Consider the following 20,893-nt stretch of genomic DNA (forward strand, 5'->3'; position numbering starts at 1 on the left):
CGGAGGTTAGATGGTCCGTAGAAAAATACTCCCGCGTTGTCCCCAATGGCATAGCGTCAGGTCACTGGTCAACAAAAGGCCAGAGGCCCACAACCGCCTTGGCCCCACACGACCGAGTCGGCTGCATGCAGGCATGCGCTGTGCGCTGTCTCTGCGTTCCCCCAACGCAGACAGCGACAGCCGAACAAGTCAGGGGAGCTGCAGGTTCCCCGAATCTCCAAGGCTTCACACACCGTGAAGAACAGAAGAAGGCGGCTGCAGCATGCAGCTCGTTGACTCGCTGACCTTGAATTTATTATTGCTGGCACGGAAAGGCAGCCGCGACCTCGAGACCAACCCCTCGCCCAAGAAACGAAACCAAGCTGCCGTGCGGCCACTCCACGGCTCCCTCCCCTGTAGAATGCAGCGTGAACCCGAACACAGCTCGAATTTCCGGCTGCTTTTTGTTATCACAAACTAAGGCAGTTACTCAAAACTTCCAACTTTGACACTATGCAAAAAGAAGATTCTCCATTACATTAAATTTACGGTACATGTATGGAGTACTAAATGTAGACGAAATCAAAAACTAATTGCACAGTTTTGTTATACTTTACGAGACGAATCTTTTAAGCCTAATTAGTCAATATTTGAACAATAATTTACAAATACAAATGAAATGATACAGTGTGCTACAGTGCTACAACAGTAATTTTGCACCTCCAAACTTTGGGCAAGGCCTAACTCGAGCAACCGACCCCCTCGCCCAAGAAACCAATGTGAATGCGGACTCAGGATAGTTCAAAGTCTCAATTGCTCTGCATCTGCTCTGGATCCCAAATTAACTGGGATAGGAGTATTATTTACAAACAAACCCAACAATGGCGTGCCTCAGTAAATTTGGATTCAGTGTGGCGAAACAACAGCGACGAGGAGCGTCAGTGGCGGCACGAGCTGTAATTAATGTACAGTTACAAACAGTTCCTTCTTCAGGAAGACGAGAGAGAGGCCTACAGCTACTACATTGCGAAACGCCGGCCGGCCGGCGAGAACAGAGTGGCAGGCCGGCCGGCCGGCGAGAGGGGAAGGGAAAACAAATTGAAGGAACGGAACTAACAAGTGGGACAACAAAATTGTCGCGGCGAGGATGCAGCGAGGGATCCGGAACGCGTCACTATTCAGGGCGAGGCGATCGTTGGCTCGTCGTCGGCCGCCGAGGATGCGGCGGAGAGGCGGCTGGGCCGCCGGCGGAACGCGTCGCCGCGGCGACGGTGCTGCTGCGAGGACGACGGCGGCGGGCGGACGAGGGACGCCAGCGCGCGCCTGATCTGGTCGCCGCCCTCCACCGCCGCGATGCGCACCAGCGGGTTCGCCATCGACGCGCGCCGCGGGGCGCTCAGCCTGCTCGACACCGGCGCCTGCGTATGCGTCGAAGCCGCCAACGAGGCCGCCGGCTGGCCCCTGTGCAGGGCGCAGCGGAAGGACCCCGGGTGCGTCGTGGGCGAGCACGCGCACGACGGAGCCCGCCTCCGCGGCGGCGCTGGGTGGGGAGCGGCGGACGGGGTGCCGCCCTTCGGCGGGTGAGACAAGGCGCCGCGGGCGGTGGCGAGGCTGCCGCGGCGCTGCGGGACGCGCACGGGAGCGGCGGCGGCGGGCGGCGAGGGTGCTGCCACGGCGTTCGGCGGCCTCCGGGACGGCGCGGTGGCTCTCGCCATCCGTGTTCCAGACGCACGAGGGGGAGCGCGGGTGGCTTGGTCAGTGGTGGCAGCCGATTTGGTGGTGGTGGTGGCGTTTCGGCGGTGGTGCGGCCAAACCTAGAGTCGCGGCCGTGGTGCGCATTTTATAGGGAAGTGAGGAGAGGCGACTTGGTCCAAGTCCAACCCAGGTGGCGCTGGAACTGGGCCCAGTTCGCTCTAGTTGGGCTGGGGGATGGAAGACCGTCCGGCCGGAATCTGGAAGTTGGACTAGTCTCCTTGTGGGCCTCCCGACCGCTTCATGCATGCTTGGCAGTCACTCCGTGTGCCTTCTGGCGAAGAGGAGAAACCTGATTGACATTAGCCATTTAAAATTTTAACCCAGATTACGTGACTGACTATTCATCAACGCTGGGAAGACAAAGGAGCAAACGATGCAAGCATAAAGATATATTATTTTTCCCCTTTTATCTATTTTTTTAAACGAAACATCAGAGCTATCCAGTGTAGAGTCGACCCTGATCTCGCGTCCTGATCGGGAGCGCACAACCAACTTATAGTTGCGGGTCCCCGTCGCGCAGCGCTATAAACAGAAGGTGGGGGCCAGGGGCACGCACGCCAAGGTTCGCCGTGCCCACCAGACCCACCGACAAAACCTTAGACCCGATCACCCTAGCACTAAAGTGGCGGGAAGCACCGCCGCCACCTCGCTGCGTCGCCGCCGCCCTCGCCGTCAACGCCGCCGTCATCATCATGACGAGCTCATCCTCCAAGCCTAATGGTGGTGCCGCTACTATCTCTCCTCTCTCTCTCCCTCTTCCTCTCGGTTGTTCCTGTTTAAACCTAGGACATTGATTTTAACCAAAGAATGAAGTTGATTACCCACTAGATTTACACCTAGAGATCCTAGATATTATCATACAGGAGTATATTAAAATGGAGGAGATAGCACAAAAGGTCGAAAAAAACAAGTTTAATCAATTTACAGGCCGAAAACGCGCAGTAAAAGAAAAATCACATTTTACCGACTAGGCCAGCCAGGTGCTTAGCTCCATCCAACCGATATCTCATACTTGATCCTTTTTAATGACCACGAATGAAGGTGCCTTCTAAACAATCGAAGATGTGCGCATTGCGTTCCTAAGCTGAGAACAATTCCACACCTCCCAACAAGTTAGGAATGGTCGTTAGGTGGAATAGTCAGAACACAACAGCACCTCAGAAAGAGCCCTGAAAAAGAAAACCCGCAAGACAAAAAAATGCAGACAGCTATAGAGAAAAACAGATAAAAGATCATGAGGATCTACGTGCAAGCAAACAACACAGAGAGCCGTCAGTAAGGAATGGCAAGCGAATAAATTATAGCTGACAACGTTTAACCAAAATATATCATCGGTGGCGGATCTAGGATTCGAAGGTGAGGGACTTATTTTTCCCTTTCTCTTTTTCTTTCTCCTCATTTTCTTCTTCCTCCTCTTCATCCGTGGCTGAAATTTTTAGGGGAGCTCCATGAACTGCCCCGGGGTAGGGGGGGGGGGGGGGGGGGCTAGCTCAGCCCCCAGAGTAGGATTCAATTTCGAACATGGATTACATGTGAATCACGGGGGGCTCATATGCCCCCTACTCTCCCATAATCTATGTCAACTAGAAGTATTTGATGCATGGAACCCTATATTATTACCACATGATGTGAGGTGACATGATGTCTCCCACTTGCGCTCTCATCCACAGTTGATGTTGTATCGTAGTCTTCAAGAGACTCGCGTACTTACTCTTCTCTCGTCTTGAACTTACTCTTCTTCTCTCGTCTTGTACGTAATCATTAGGGATGGAAATGGATAGCTGGAAATCCAAATTATCCGAATTTGTATCCGCTAAAATGTAAATATGGATATCCGTATCCGTGCGCGTTTCTAATATGATAAATAAAGTGAATGTATCCAGTTTTGTCTATCCAAATTCAGATTCGTATTCGAAATATCCGATATTATTGGTATTTTTTTAGAATAAAGCATATCTCCGAACCATGATATAAATATTTTATTTTTATTTAGTTTGAAATAGATATCTGTATTGATGTACATTAATTTTTAGTGCCATATTTTACTTGTTTATTGATGTATAATCATTTTTGTATCCATTTATTTATTAAAATATTTTCTTATTTGTATATATTTATTTATTGATACATTTAATTATTGAAATATTTATTAATAAATATTTTATTCTCAACTATGTATCTTTGTTTACATGTGTTATATAGTCATATTTTATTCTCTAATTGCATAATGTTTTTATATTCTAAAATCATCAATTAAGAAATAGGTAGCGGCTACAATCTAAACTTAGTAGATATCCGAATGCAAATTCATATTTGAACTATTCATTTTGTATTCGTATCCGAGAACATTCGAATTCGAATTCATATTCGACTAAAAATATCCGAATTCTATCTGCATCCGTACCATCTCCATCCCTAATCATATACATGTCGAATATCACTATACAAGCATAAGCTCCGAGACTATTCGTATGATAAGCGAGACCCCATGCATCGTGCCAAAGGAATGCCAATGTGAGATGAGGGTGAACTCCATTTCCATTTGAGATGCAGAGGGTAAAGATTTGGACACACCTTTCACGTCGACTACACGTTGCGAAACATTAGCAGATTTTTTTCCCTAGATGTGCCCACACCCCTCTCTCAAAAAAGAAACTTTAACTAAGAATCTTATTCTTTGCATCGATCAATGTTTGTTTTCCTACATTTGTGCATGAACATGAATGCATGATCTTTAGAACCCTTCTATAAGAAAAGCAGACTGAGTTCAATAATAGAGGAGCGTGCCTCACAGTTACTAGTGTAAGCTAAACTGAACAGGTATAATACACCGAGTAGTGCAAATGTTGTCTGTAACTAGCAACCAAGCAACCAACTGAAGGTGAGACGTTGGAGGAAAACAAACAGATCTTTGGTCACATTTACCCATCGATCTGCTGCAGACTTTGATGATGAAACTGTTTGTTCCCCCCAACTCTCGCTTTCAATGCCTGGCAAGAACATCAGATTCAGAACTAGCCATGAGAGTTGGGGATGGGACCAGTGACAACTTGAGGCTGTTGATCTGCAGCTCGACCCAGATTTATGGCCATCTCAAGAAGGAGATGCCATGGTATCCTTGACATTTCAGAAGCGCTGCAGCATCTATTTATGTTGCACTCTTGGAAAGCTGCAAGCCATGGTTTGCTTCTCCCATTTATCCTGCTTCGTGTACTTGAGTCTCTGTCACAAGCTTCCGTTCAGTTCAGTTCAGTTCAACATGAACGATTCTTTCAGAAGCAGTGTATCTGAATGGCACAGGGAGTTTTTGTCAATCAGCAGCTGTTGCAGACTCGACAATGGTTATGGGAGCCCATGATGAATTTTCATTCTGGAAATGTTATGAAAATATGTTGAACAGCAAACAATGCAGAACTGTGAATGGCACAGCAGATTTCTGAATTAGTAGAAGGCGTCTGAATTCTGAAAACCTTTTGTTCAGACTGCAGAGTCTCAGAGTCTGAGAAGTTGCAGCTGCAGGTTTGTAATGTATTATCCCTTGTTGTATTATACAGAGCACCAGGTGCTTCATTCTCTTCTCGCCACAGATCAATCTAATAATTATTTCACTCCAGGTCATCGACGTAAACTAATCAGTGATCAACTGATGATCACCGCCACTAATCCTCTCGTCCCCCTCTTGATCGCCCAATTAACCACTAATCACTTCTCACCGACACCGTGCATCCCTCCAAGAAACGGCAAGAGCTAAACAAGATGCTAATTAACTAACTCGTCCAGTTAATCACTGTCTCTTGGGCCTTGAGCTGATTCACCAGATTCTACTCATCCATGGCTTTCGTTCACCTCGGGCTTGAGGCGGTCGAGCGCGATGTAGGCGACGACGCGGTAGCCGACGAGAAGCAGCGCCATGACGCAGACGTCGACCCAGTGGTTGTTGAGCCCGACGGCCTTGATCGCCGGGAACTCGGCCACGGGGCACATGGCGCCGCCGCCGCAGTCGTAGTACCCGCCGCCGTTGGGGAACTGGATCCCGAGCAGGAGGCGGTAGCAGTAGAAGCTGTAGTTGAGCCACCGGAGCCACGCGACGAACGGCGGGATGTGCTGCACGTAGTACCCGCCGGCGATGAGGAAGACCATGGTGATGACGGAGGCCAGCGTGGTGCCCTGCTTCACGTCCATCAGCACGGCGCCGATGGCGAGCCCCAGGCTCTGCGCTACGAGCACGCTGTAGAGCACGACGGCGAGGGAGAGGAGGAAGGGCCCGGGGTGCGGGTCGAGCCCGCCCATCCAGTAGAGGATGAGCACGAACGCCGTGGGCAGGCCGAGCTCCATGGGCAGGTCGGCGGCGGCGCGCGACGCGAAGTAGGAGGAGAGCCGGTACATCCCCGACGAGCGCTCCTTGAGCAGCATCGGCCGCTCCAGCGGGAAGGTGAACACGGCGTTGTAGAGCGGGAAGAAGCCCCAGAAGACGGAGAAGAAGAAGACGAGCGCCGTCCGGTCCTGGAGGTGCGACGCCGGCGTGCGCCACCACAGCAGGCCGGCGAGGCTCGCCACGCTCAGCACCTGGAAGATGCGGAGCTTGTTGAACGACTCGTGGCGGCGCTCCTTGAGGCCGCGCTGGAGGAGCACCAGGAACTGCGTGCACCACCCGGTGGTCCACTCCGAAGAGGCCGAGCCGCGGCGGCGCGACGACGGCGCCTGCCCGCCGCCCGGCGACGCCGCGGCGGATGTCTCCCGGGCGCAGATGTCCAGCTTCACCGCCGGCGCAATGTGGCGCTCGTACGCGGCCGCCAGCTTGGCCCGCACCTCCTTGTGCTCGCTCTCGCTGCCGCCGGTCACCGCCGCCGGCCGCGCCTCGCCGACGTCGCCGTCGCCGCTCGCCGTCTGCGGCGCGATTCCTGCATGCACAGCGCAGGTCAGCACAGTGATCGATCGGGCGAGCTTCACGAGCTCGACAAGTGTCCGCCATTGTTCACCGAGATTGAGCCAGCCATTGGTCGTGTGAAAGAGAAAAGAAAGGAAGATCAAGATTGGAATGGAAGAGGCAAGAATGATGGGAGGAGGTGTGGATCCATGATCGGGAAGTGGACAGAGGAGTGTGTTCCTGTCCATGTCTCCCCCCACCCAACCCCCAACTGCATCATTGCCATTTGCCCATTTGCTCCTTTGTGGCACTCCCTCGCATTTCAAGCGGTGGTCGACTTTGGAAAACTAGATGAATTATCCGAACATTTTGCGTAAAAAAAATATAATATTTTTCTTGCAATAGTGTTGCTGCCTATGTAGATAATCATGTAACACCTAAATCTGGTTGATGTACTCTATTATAGTCTCTCACTAAGCAACTTAAACATTTATCTTCATACTTTGATTAATAAGAGAGTTTCAATATGTATTTTCCTCATTTATGAACTATGTGCAGTACTTGTCTTTTTTTACCTATTATGCAACTTTCATCTCGCCGATTCTTTGATTAAATTCATGTAATTATCCAATTGTTAGTATTCCATTGCATATATGCCATGAAGATGAAGATGGTGATGGATGCTCAAGGTGATCATGAGGCAGATCAAAGGAAAAAAAACAAAGAGAAAGAAAGCATCGCTCTCGTCAGGGGACCCCCGATGGGCCAGGAGACCAGCTGCATGCGCGCACCGTATCAGGAACGTAATCTTGGCACACATTTGTTTGTGCTGCTCACACTCCCCTCCAAGTATGTGCTCATTTCTTTTCGCTTCTTTATGTTTTTTCAGAGCCCGTGGTATTGTGTTCTGCGCTTTATTTTGTTCTTACCTTTTTGAGGTGGTTAACTGAACAACTACTGTCTAATGGATCCGATTCCACTACTTTTTCGTTAAACATTAACTGAAACTCGCTATCTTGGTCGTCAAGGGAGGACCTTGGCGACCCATTTTATAATTACAAAATGAAGAAATAGATCTATGTATGATTGCGAAAATTCATCGTTCCCCCGGTACCGCTTTTGAATATTGGTGGAATTGCTAGTTCGTGTTAGAAATGGCGCCGTGTCCTTCGAACCGACATGTAAACACAAGCCATCGATGGGGCGAAGAAAACATTTTGGGTAAAATGTCGTTTGCAATGCTGGAGTTTGTCCAATTGAAAGTTTCTCGATGATCTATGAGGAATTAGGGCTGAATTTCACCCACCTTTGCTGCTTGCTATTGAGGGGGAATGGATGACGTCAGCGCAAGGAATGGAATGGAATGGCACATGGCAATGTGCCCTATGAATTGGAAGGCATCGTGAAAACTGAAAAGGTAGTGAGAGAGAGAGAGAGAGAGAGGAGAGGAGAGGGAAGGAATATTTGTGCGCGAGTGGGTGTGTTAGGGGTGCATGGCGGCGTACCGTTGGCGAGGTCGAGCATGAGGTCGGCGGGGTTGAGGGAGAGCGGCGACGCGAAGCCGACGGAGGCGAAGTAGGAGAGCGCGTCGGCGGCGCGGCCGTAGTAGATGGGGCACCCGTCGGCTGAGAGCAGCAGCACCTTGTCGAACATGTGGTACAGCCGCGACGACGGCTGGTGGATGGTGACCACGACGGTGCGGCCGCCGCCGGCCGCCATCCGCCGGAGCGTGCCGACGATCCGGGCGGCGGTGGTGGAGTCGAGCCCCGAGGTTGGCTCGTCGAGGAGAAGCAGGCTGGGGTCGATGAGCATCTCGAGCCCGATGCTGACGCGCTTGCGCTCGCCGCCGGACAGCCCGCGCACGCCGCGGACGCCGCCGACCATGCTGTGCGCGACCTTGGCAAGCCCCAGCTCACGCGCCACGGCCTCCGCCTGCGAGCGCTTCTCGCCGGCGCTCAGCGCGCGGGGCAGCCGGAGCAGCGCCGTGTACCACAGCGTCTCCGCCACCGTCAGGTGAGGGTACAGCACGTCGTGCTGCGTCACGAACCCGGTGCGCCGCTTGACGGCGCCGGAGAAGGGCAGCCCGTTGTAGGTGATCTTGCCGGAGAGCAGCGCCCGGCCGCCGTGCCGCCCGCCCAGCGCCGTCAGAAGCGTCGTCTTGCCGCTCCCGGACGGGCCCAGCATCGCCAGCATCTCCCCCGGCCGCACCACGCCGGACATCCCGCTGATGATCGTCTTCTCCCGCGCCGACGACCCCGGTGCGGCGGCCTTCTTCTTCCTCCCGTCCCCGCCGCCGACAGCCATGCTCGCCGCGGCCGACAGCTTGTCGCACCATCCGGCCGTCGGCTGCCCGAGCTTCACCTTGTAAACCACTTCCTCGAACTGATGCACGAAACACATGCATGAACACGTCTCATCACCATGCACCCTCAAAACATTACAAACACACACAAACGCGCGCGCACGTGCATACTATCATACTTGCAGCTTACATGTATGTATATATAAAATATAAAGTCGATCAGATACCTTGAGGACGAGAGGGAAGGAGTTGGCGGCGGGGCGGAGGCGAGCATCGGCCGGCGACGGCGGGCTGGAGGTGGTGGGATGCACGACGGCGCCAGAGGAGGAGTTGGTGGTGGCAGTGGTTGTGGTGGTGGTCGCAACAGAAGTACAAGAGGGAGTGCCGCTGCTGCTACTACTACTACTACTGCAGCTGCTAAAGGCGATCATGTTCGGAGGAGGAGGGGGCGGCGGCGCTGCTCGGTGGCTACCACCTCCTGCTGTCTGCTGCTCATCCTGCTCCAGCGGAGGCGGCATGGCGATCGATGTATCCTTTCGATCTGTCTCCCTGTTCTATGATCACTTCACACAAGCACACCTGCAGGTGTAGGTGTAGGAGCTTAACAATTTTGGTTTGCTACTCTCAGTAGTCAGTAGTACTACTCCTACTTGGTTGATCAGCTGCAAGTGTAGTAGTTCTGGAGTGGGCTGTTGGCTCATGGCAAGGTATTTATCATAGGAGAAGGGGGGCATTGGCAAGGGCAGAGGGGGGGTGGGGCCCAACTAGGTGGGCCAGGGGAGCAACACTTGTTGCTGTCACTTTTTTATTGGCCAGGTATATGGCACCCCAGTTAGTTACAAGGGGCAGTGGTACTTGCTACTAGTGATCAGCACCAAGTTGCAATTAACAACTTAATTGCGTGGTGTGGGTGATAAAGTAGCATCACATCACCACTAGCAGTACATATATCCAGTTGCAGAAGGTAGTTATTGGTAAAGAGGGGTTTGCTGGTATGGTGGTTGTTGTAGGTTTTTGTGTTATGGGGGATGGATGTCTGCACTGCATATATGCATGGATATTCAGTAGATAACATATCCTTTTTTTTCTTGATAATGGGAATTAACTGTGGTGTGGTTTATTTGTGGTGGTGCTCATGCATGTTTCAGTGAATTGGGCACTTTGTTTACAACTGGAAATTCATGTGCAGGTCTCGGTACCAAGTTCGGTTTCACTGCAGCATTGATCAAGTTAATTGTAACAAAGATTACAACATTAGCTTCGTTTGCTTTTTGTAAATTAATCAAGATAGTAACTGTAAAAAAAATCAATGAATCAATATATACTGACAGTCATGGAGGGGAAAGGTTCAAAGGTTGCGCCGTCAAAACTGGAACAGAGACATAAGTGATTATGAGCACTTGTCTTGTAGCGTACGTGACAGCTTAACCCTTCATGTGCGAAATGAGGATGAAACATCAATTGCGTGGTGTTGGCATGCGTTAGCCTTTGCGGCGTTACGTTGCAACCCATTAGCGAGTAAAAATTTAGTGGGTGATTGTGGAAGGTGACATAAGGAGATCTTAACACTCGTTTTCAAAATGTTAGGACGACTGAGCTCCTAGCCTTTAGCTAGTGTTTCCCATCCTTCCGTCTTTTTATTTCTGATGCATCTTTTCTAGACCATTTCTCAAAATGGTTTGCACCATCTAGCGGCTATTTCCGACTACCTTGGTGTATGCATTCTCTCAGTTAATTCTTGGATATACAGTGCCTACATACAAGCCATTATTACATATTACCTATAGATGACCGCTTGCACACCCTTGTGCATATCATGGACATAGTACGTAACATTTTTCATGCACGCATAGATAGACACATTAATTTTGTTGGATGCCACCTCAGGTACTCCACATTACCTCCCAACTTATGCTTAGCCTTCTTCTTATGTGGTAACTACGACGCACTAGATGTCTAATATTACATATAATCTATTTACTATACCTAATTTGTGCACTACTAATCTCTATATTCTCATGACTCTTGGCTAACCGAACCAACAAATCATATGGTAGGGTGTACATATCGACCATGATTTTTTCAAACCTCTATCGCAAAGAATCAAATTAATATCTATCTTGCAAGAGATGGCCACATAAACAGGTTTGAATTATCATTTCTGATACTATTCATTATCTAAGTTAGGTTGGAACTTGCATGCGTGATAAAATGTATAACAAGTAGAAAGAGACATAAACAACAAAGCATACTCCTATGTTTGTGTGAAGTGAGACAACCATACATTAGTTAGTCCCATAAATTTGGAAGGAAAGAATCTTTCTAACTTATGGTAAATACTGTATTAATCTCCTGTAAATTTGCAAAATAATCCCTGGGAGATTCAGTTGTGAGTTGTCCTTGCAAACAAGCCTCTAGAAGCTTTGATGATGGAACACCAAAGTAATTAAAGACCATGTGAATGTATATGAACTCGAGAGAAGATGATTGCGATACCCAGCTGCTGTTGGGTGCGCTCTGACCCAAATTAATTCTGGAAAAAAAATATATAAGTACACATGCCCTGATCAATCCTTTTCCCCCCTTTCCCCTTTTATTCTTGAGGAGTTTAGTATAGAATAAAACACCGTGTCTTCTAACTCAATCCCCTTCCTTGTGTGCAATCTAATCTAGCGCACCAACTGCCACCTTTCCTTTATTTTTCTTGTTCACCTGTTCATTTTATTTTTTTATTTCTTCAGATCACTACAAGAAAACAAGATCACTAAATATTCTAGCTAGACCACAAAGAAAATGCAGTCACCTAGATAAAAAAAAACGTCCAGGTATACCCAATTAAAAAACAAATACCGATGTTAATTAATTAGCCCAATTGTTTATGCGCTTGAGTTCTAGCTAGAAAGCATTGTGCTACTGTTCAGAATCAGTTGAGAAATAGAGAGATCTTGAAACAAGATCTTCCTTTGGGCAGTGATGTCACATTAACAATAAAGCCCCAAACTTTGGCTACTTGCAGGACAAGTGCCGGTCCCAGCACCTTTACTTGCAGCAGAAAGCAAGTTGTGCAACCATGCAGATAAAATCCAAATTACTGATCTGAATGTGAGTGAGACCTGTTTTAGGCTTGTAGCTAGCTATATGCAAGGTAATTACTAATAAGAGACAGCACTCAGAGAGCAGCCAGAGAAATTGCAATTCCCGGTCTTCTTGCTCCAAGGCTTTCGGTACCTAACGATAATTCATGTCACTCATATGCATGTCTCTAGGGAGCTGGTGAATCTGTGCCACTCAAGTCAAATTGTCATCTGAATTTATGCTGCCACCACTAAGCTCTTTTCTCTCCCTCTCCTCATTTCTATCTTTTCTTTCTCTTTTTTTTCTTTGTCGCCTTTTTACCTCTTTTTTCTTGATAGCCTACGCTAGCCATGGCTAACAGCTACAGATTTTGTAAAGGCTGCCAGTTTGAGATATGAGGTAGATCAACTGTTTTGTTTCATGGGCTAGCTTTGCATAACCATGTGCAGGCAATGATGCATCTGAGGACCAAAACCAGCCACATCAAAGGTGTGTAGCGTAGTACAAACCAAATCAGCTGGGGTTCCCTTTGCATGACATGGAAAAAGTATGGTGGTACTTGTTCAGTTTTTCCCCAGCAGCTTGCATTCATTGCATGCTTTCCTCTGCCTGCTTTGGCCACATGATCATGATGTGGGCTCACAAAGGTTAGCAGTGACTCAACATAAAGACGGCGTTAATTTTTATGTTTCCGACCGCTTGCTTTAATTTACTAAGCTTAAACTACACCAATCTCAAAGCAAAATCCGGTGATTCACACCTTAATTTGCCGTCAGGGATTAGTGACCACACGTCACATCTAGAGATCTGTGCTGTAGTTTTCTTTTTGGAAAGAGTACAAATTAAGCAGAGGAGACCTCCTGAAATTGGGTTTGATGGAGTTGGGTACCATGTGCTGAGCCTGAGATATTGTAGATTAATGAGCTGAAATTCAGATGTGTCTTTGCTCTAATTGTAATGTTGCAGTTGTAATCTAGCCTTCATTGGACGATACTCTTTTCTGTGGATGTGTACTTTGTGCCATTTTATTGGTTGGGCATATGATGGTCATGAGTATGGGGGCAGACTCAACTGCTACATTCAGAATCTAGTGAGAGGCAATTGAAGGTATTTGGTTTTTTTTATTTTTGGCATCCAGACTCTATCTCCCTCATGTCATGTGATGTTGTTCCAGCATCAACTAACATTTGTTGCCTCAGATATATGCCAAGGAATTTTCATATAGCTCAACTCATCAGTTGGCTAGTGTGCTCCACTCGTCCACTGAGCAATGGCTCATGTGTCCTTTTCACATATCAAACATGCAACTTGGGGACCATTGGTACACAATCCATGACCGAATAAGAGTGCGGAATGATGGATATACATGATGAGCATGGACTGATGGTGATGCATCGGTGTCGATCTGCTAGTAGCTAATAAGCTTGCACTTGTGTTAATTCCTCATGATCATCAGTCCACCCGGAGGATCACAAGAATATATGTCAAGTCGATGATCCATGGACCAATAGAGCAAGATCAGTATCGATATCGATCGATCCCCACAAACTTGACCCTGGTTTGGTTATAAGTGCATGCCCTTTATGGACTGGGTGATCCCTACTATAGGTCCATTGTTGGTAACGTCATGCAATCCTGATTAGCTTTGGAGAATCCCATGCAATGCGCACGCGCAGATATGATCCGTGTTAATGGAAAGCCAGTGTGAGTGCACATATATATAGCTGCTAATGTCGAAACCTTAGGATCTGATGAATTCCTTTCTTCAAAGACAAGAACAGGCATCTGGGAATAGAAGAACATGCAAACAATTAGGTAGATCACTAGTACACAGAAGTGTGTGTGTGTGTGTGTGTGTGTGTGTGTGTGTGTGTGTGTGTTACGCTTGGCATATATTGACTGAGCTTTAGCGAATTCTTTCTGGATGTGTATAGAGGTTCTCAAGGAACATAGGGGGGCAATAATTCCGCGGGAATATCGACTTTCTCTCGGGTTTGTAGGAACAATTAAAAGGAGCGTTGGACCGAAAGCTACGACCTCTCTCTAGTAGAGACAGATAGCTGGATGGATGGGTACTCATGTTTGCTTGTGTACTGAAAGTAATCCAATGTGTGTTTGGTATGCCTGTAGAGCTTGGCCCCTGTGTCAATTAGCAGGGCATCTTTCTTTGTTGTCACTCCATGAATGCCCTTGATGGAATATTTTAGAGCTCCCCCTTGGTGGAATATAGCTAGTAGCAAGCAAGTATATATATGTGTCCTTTTGGTATGTGGTTGTTGTATAGCTCTAACTAGCTAGATGCATATATGCCAAGAAGTATGCATGAAAGGCACATGCTGCCCACCACAGGCACACACATATGTGCAAGCATCACAGTACAACATATATGCAGTGGAACATAGGGTGATAAGATATTATATATGTGCATGGAAATAGGGCATTAGAATTCACAAACACCAAAAGGCAGCCCTGCTGTGAAGGACCTTTATTAGGACTGTGTGTTGAGGGAAAGGCAGGGAATGAAGAGAACTCAACTCATCAAATCCATGTGCTCTCTCAGAGCCAGTCATCCCTCCTTTGTGCAAGAGGTCCAGCAGCTAGCAGCCAACAATGAGACAGAAAGCCTAGCAAAAGGGAGGTAAAGAGGACAAAATGGGAGGCTGTTAATTGTTTGTGAATGGGTGCAGGGGGGGGGGGGGGGGGGGGGAAGATGAGTCAATTGGAATCTCAAGTACATTATAAGAAGGTTGATGGATTGTTTCATTAGTTAGCTCCAGAGGAGAAGGGCATCATTTCACACTACTCATTTGCATATATGTATATGTATCTATATGAATGGAATATTCTTGCACCCTTTGGCTTTTGCAATTGAGGAGATAGCAAAAGGAAAAGGAAAAGAGGCAGACAGTGGATGGTTGATCAGGTTCCTTGAGAGATGCCTCCTGCACCCCCTCTATGTCTCTTCCTTTCTCTTACATAATCAACAGTACCGTACCTAGCTAGTTTATTGTGATCAACCAGGAGCGGGAACTCAACTACAGGACATCTGAGATCTATCATACAGATCTTCCTTATCGGTGCTCGAGATCACGCGCAGTTATGATAACAATTAGTGGAGTGGAGCTGTTTAATATTCAGTCATCTGCAATTTTATAAAAACATCGTCCCTCGTTTACGTTTTCGTCCTCGCTTATCGATACGACTATCCTTCCATCGTCACGGAACTGTAACCAACATCCACAATCACGAAAGGCTACTAATCGCACCCGGATAACTAAATACCGGGTAGAATTGAATAAAAAGTGTTGCTGCAGGGGAGTGTGCACGACATGGTGATGCCCACTAGATCTTGTGCCCCTGATCTGCACTGGCCTCCATTGGCCCAAATAAAACACCACTGTGTGGACAAGGCACCACATGCAGACCGTACCCCGTTCCATCAGGGGCCTCAATCTGACTATCCTTTTAACTACTTGCTGCACGATTAGCTACTCCCCTGTACGTCCTGCACACGCATGCTCTCAGCTCAGCAGATCAAACATGCCAGCTTGAGTGGCGAGCACTCAGGGACAGCCTGGGCCTCACATGTATATTCTCGTCATCCTGCTCCGTGATTGAGTTTGCTGGCTGCTCGCGCATATAGTGCGATTACTGCCTCTGGTCCAAAATACATGGATGCTGATTTTTGTGTGGAAAGAAGAATTTTGCCGTTGGTAGGTGATTTTTCTCTGGAAGAAACATTTTTCTCTAAATTCTCAATATCTTTGATAATTGTTTATTGCACCGGTAAACACATGCTCAATTAACATTTTTTTAAATTTGTTTGATGAGGGTGTCAAGATAAACCCATGACATGAAAATGATGAGACCCTGGGTTTTTTTTTATGTGCAGTAGTCAATTGGTGCAGTCTGACGAGACATATTCTTTGCGCGATAAGGTAACAAGCGGAACAAAGGAAGATTATATTCTGGCTGCCACGCGTGCAATGGAAGGGAATAATAGCATATGCAGTTTGTCCATCGACACGTCAAAGTAGCACGCGGCTTGCCCTTGGTCTAATTCACCACACTAAATAAATCGTTAGCAGTGGAGGAAAATGCACTTAATTAAAAGGGATGACTTAAAAGGACGAACATAGACATGAGCCTGTACAACTGTTCTTATTTTAGATTGTTCTCTTATAGATACAGTTGTAAGCACCGTTTTCTTCCCAATCAAAAACATAATCGATCAATGCGGTCTTTTAGTGTGATCTGAAGAGGAAAACTGACCTTTTTGAGGGGGAAAAAAGACCAAAGAGATAAACTGCTTCTTTTGTATGAAGCAGAAATAAGATTACCCAAGAGAAATGTTATTTTGAAAAAATTAGAGGTGCTATTGTTCAAAAAAAATAGAGGTGTTTTCTTATAAGTTTTTCTAATGTTATAAATAAATAGCAGTTTCCATTCTCTCAGAATAGAAGTGACATAATTTACCAGCATAATAATTTACCCCTGCATATATATGCACAAAGTTTTTTTTAAGAAAATGGAATTGTTTACGACCTCTACAACCGCACACATAGCCAATCTTTTACAGCAAGTTCAGCTTTAAATTTGGTCTAACAAAAGTAAATATTGCAGTTCACAAAATAAAAGAAATAATCATAAGTAAAGTCTATTATTACTTCTCCATCCGTTCTTAGCAAAGATATCCAAAACGACGACCTATATATGCACAAAGTACCGTAGAATGTATCTAATTTAGCTTCTCTAAAAAGTGGTGACTGGTGACGAGATTAATCGGTGTGCCCAGTTGACTCTAGTTGTCTCCACTAATTTCTAGGCTGCACTGGCCTACAACCTACATTCACAAGATCAGATAAGCAGTCTGTATTTGGGAACCAAGATGAATCTACTAAAAGATTTAGTTGGTGTGCATGATGGAACAATATTGATTAATCATTATCTAAAACCTACACGTCGAAGCAGCTAGTGTTAGATATATGTATCGGCATATAGGAGCATTATGTTGTATGTGCTGTCATTTTTGCACCAGTTTAAACTTTAAGGCATCACTTTCTCTTCTCCTTTGATTTTCATATCATGGAATCACACAAAGACTAGAGAGGCATCAATCCTCTGCCTACACACATAGCTTTAGCTAGTTCTAGCTAGAGCTGAATAAATGCAGAAACGGCTGCCCCTAAGCACCTATGAATAACTAGACTAATTCGGCCGATTGTTTAGGACAACTTTTAGCATCTATTACTTGCGTTAGCATCAAGGCACATACTAACCATCCTTTTCACAGGAGGAAAAAAGGGGAGTGGAAATGTGTTGTATTATACTACTGCTGTGGCCGACAAAAGTTGTGACTTCTGGATTTACACAAAACCTCAACACCTGTCATCGCAGATATCAGGTATGTTCAAGAACCTGTTTGGAAGGGACGGATTAAAAAAAATACTTTCAGGTGATGAGATTTGCATAACGTATTACAATTAGTTCTTATGGAATGCCTATGCTTGCCTAGAGTTACAAGCTTGGAAAAATATGCGACACAAATACTTAGAATCTGATATCATATTCTCAAATGGAGAATTAATAAATTGTCCGGTTTCCCTGGATAAATTGGGAAAATTGATTTGTTAGTTGGGTTAGTGGTGCTCTACGTGGCATTCGAAAACGAGTTGTTGTGTTGAGTTGTAAGTTGGGTCGTTGCTGCCCTAGTTTCGGGTTTTGCCGGTTTCCCGCTAATGAATCGTGCAGTTGATCAGTTTTTCGGTCTAGTATTCCCTTAAAAAACTGGACCAATACTCTAAATTTGTTTGTTTTCTTCTAATAATAAAACTTGAGGCAAAGCTTCTGCTGTCCTTTTGAAACTAATTCTAAGAAATTGGTTTAATTAGGCAAACAATAGTATTATGCAAATTATTTATGAGGCTTCATCGTAAGATAATTATTTCACCGCAGGTATCTATGTATATACTTTGTGTGGAAGTTCAATTTGATTGGTGCCAGTATATTTTCTTTATGATGATCATCAATTGGGTCCCCCAAAAGTTTCATTTGGTAGTGGATTGTGCATGTATATATGTGAAGTGATGTAAGTGTTAGTACACCTGGAGTAGGTCTTTTTCTAACCTATAATATAGCCATTATGAGCATATAAAAGGTGAAAGCACTAGATAAATTTTGCATTTTAGATGTCGCATCCTGTCCATTCCATGATCGGTAATGGAGGAGATCTGGACCTGATGTTGTATCCTAGGACAAATTATAGCTCCCACTTGCTCCATTCAAGATATAACTTTCTGCAATAAAGTTCAGAACATCAATCATATGATAAATACTACATCAGGTAGATCAAAATACTACCCCCACCCTATACACACGTAACCATCAATCGAGAGTACCAAATAAGCTTTTATTAGCCTTTGCTACTAATTAACTGCCCGATGTCATTTTATATCAGAAACAGGAGTGGAAATTAAGGAGAAAACTAGCTATGGTAGAGTTCATATATGTGATTAACCATAAACTATTATCCATGGACATAAAACCAACAATACTTTCAAAGAGTGCATCAAAATTTAAAGGGGATAGAGAGAAGTAATAAAAAATAAAAAAGGAATTTTAAGTTTTTGAGCAAGTGAGAGGCTGATGTGCAACGAAATTTGTTTCTTTTTTTTTTTACTTTTCCGTTTAACCACTAGTATTTGAATCTACTTAGGAAACAGTAAAACCATCAATCTGAAAATGTAATCACTTGGGTAGAGTTGAAACAGCAGTGGGCAGTATGTATGAAACTTTATTAGGTGTTAAGTACAATAAATGAGATAGCATATGCAAACATTCTTTCAACACTGGTGAGCAGAATCTATGCTCAACTAATATACCGCACTAATCGGATGATGAAATATTCCGTAGACAACCGAAAGATAAATATACTGCGAGGAAAGTGGTAAAGTGAGTTTGAATTTAATGGATGCCTAACTACCAAAAATTAATCCTTACTTAACTAACCAGGAGATCAATACTTAAAATAGGTTATCTAAGGGTAAGGAAGTGGGCAGGATGGATTCTCCAGAATCCCACTTCGAATGGTGGTGATCAATCATGGCCTTGAATCCTGAAAGAAATTGCTCAGCTTAACTCTAAATAAAGCTAATTATGCTCTAAGACTCATGACAAGTTTCTTAACAATTAAGGTCCTACCACAGAAAAAGTTCGTAGTTCATATTCTTGTTTCGTTCATTTGATAGATTTGCATCAATGCCCAGACCGACATATCCCATATGACATCTGTTAGCACTAAACCCCGTATTGGAATAGGTGTTTCCTTGAAAAGTTCATAAAATAGTTGTGCACAAATAAGCATGTAAATATGTCGACGGGAATTACAAAATATTAGTAGATTTGCCCATTAGATGCATTTTCATGTCACTATATTTTTTTTTACAAACTTTTAGAAATTGTTAAAAAGTGTTTATTATAAAATGTTGATGCATGAGTGAGCCCTGCTTTTTAAACATATATCTCTCACCAATAAGTGTAGTTTAGATATTTGCACAGTATTTTAAACATCACTTTAGTAACCCTTTGCACCATGATATATTTTAACCATAAGAAAGTTGACACTATGTATGAGGTATTACATTATAAAAATAAACTTTAAATACTTTATATGCTTACTATATGCAAAATAATTAGCAAGGGTTTATTTTATTTTTTTCCCTTGTATTTCTAATCCAAGTCCAACTAGTTAATGGATAGTAGCGAGCCTTGCACACGGTAAAAAAAACAGACCATATTTTGAGTATCAAGTTTAGTAGTTATTTCTTCAATATAGTTACATCGAGATATTATTAATCATTTGTTCTTGTAAGCAAAAAAAGTTGAAAATAATGCAGTACCAGTGAATCAGAATTAGTCTATATGCTAGTAGATGTATTTGTTTCTCAATTGAGTTTGAAACGTGAGGTAGAGAATGGTATGTGTGCAAAATGGAAGAAAGTCACACTTTGGGACTGTGAAAAGTCAACCACATCAAATAAAAATAAGGATACACTACAAGTGATGTCTTTGACTTGTCAAGTAAATCAGGAGCGACTTTAACCACTATTTGCTTTACAAAATATTTAAATTTATGGAACTAATTTTTTTTATTCATCTTCTCATGCAAAACTCTATTTATTCTAGACAATATCATCGGTCAAAATTTCTTTAGGGCAAGGTTTGGTAAACAGTGGACCTTTTATTTTATTTGTTTCCCAAAAGAATTAAAATCAAATCTTTAACACAATCATGCCCTTGCCCCCACAACAAACGCAAAAGGTAAAAGAAAAACAAAACACAACACCCACACCTTCTCTTTCATAATTCACAAAGGATTATCAATTATCCTCCAGATTTGTGCAATCTAGCTAGTGCAAGCAAAGTTGTCACCTTCTTCTCTTTAATGCATATGTTTAGGATAATTAGTGCTAAGCTATAATATCCACAGAACACTATTTGGAGTCAATAATATGTATCTATCCTTCCTCAGCATGACCACATTGATACCTATTCTTCCCTGTCTGTTGCTTCCATCACCTAACCCACTATTACCTTTCTCTGGAGTGCAACTAGTCTACTGTTACTAGCTAGGAATACTTGCAATTTGCAAAGTTCTCTTGTTCCTATGATCCTAAGCGAATTTGTACGCTCCACGTGACATCGATCACGATGCATTCATGCAGTCAGATCAGAACGAAAAACCCATGCATGAATGCAGTTGATGCTATCTAATTATATTTCAGATATTATCTCTGAGGTGACGAAAGGAACTTTGTTATTTCGGACCTGGAAGACTAGTGATCCATAGATGCAATGAACACATGCACGTGTGTCTCGAATCAAAGTATCGGCTTGTTATTTCGCAAGTGTTGCTT

The 20,893-nt window shown here is 45.0% G+C and overlaps 2 protein-coding genes across 2 annotated transcripts; both read right to left on the minus strand.

Moving 5' to 3' along the window:
• Nucleotides 1–1,157: 1,157 nt before the first annotated feature.
• LOC101768188 (uncharacterized protein DKFZp434B061-like) lies at nt 1,158–1,694 on the minus strand. Its single transcript, XM_004974345.2, has one exon. The coding sequence runs from the start codon at nt 1,692–1,694 to the stop codon at nt 1,158–1,160; it is 537 nt and encodes a 178-aa protein (XP_004974402.1).
• Nucleotides 1,695–5,190: 3,496 nt separating this feature from the next.
• On the minus strand, nt 5,191–9,571 carry LOC101779774 (ABC transporter G family member 14). The gene is made up of 3 exons (XM_004972694.2): nt 9,131–9,571; nt 8,107–8,983; nt 5,191–6,635 (listed from the first exon to the last, which is right to left on the minus strand). Exons 1-3 carry the CDS (start codon nt 9,419–9,421, stop codon nt 5,560–5,562), a joined length of 2,244 nt encoding a protein of 747 aa, XP_004972751.1. The 5' UTR covers nt 9,422–9,571; the 3' UTR covers nt 5,191–5,559.
• Between the last annotated feature and the right edge of the window lie 11,322 nt (nt 9,572–20,893).

The sequence above is a fragment of the Setaria italica genome, chromosome VI (genome assembly GCF_000263155.2).
Source record: "Setaria italica strain Yugu1 chromosome VI, Setaria_italica_v2.0, whole genome shotgun sequence".
In the NCBI taxonomy this organism is placed as follows: Eukaryota; Viridiplantae; Streptophyta; class Magnoliopsida; order Poales; family Poaceae; genus Setaria; species Setaria italica.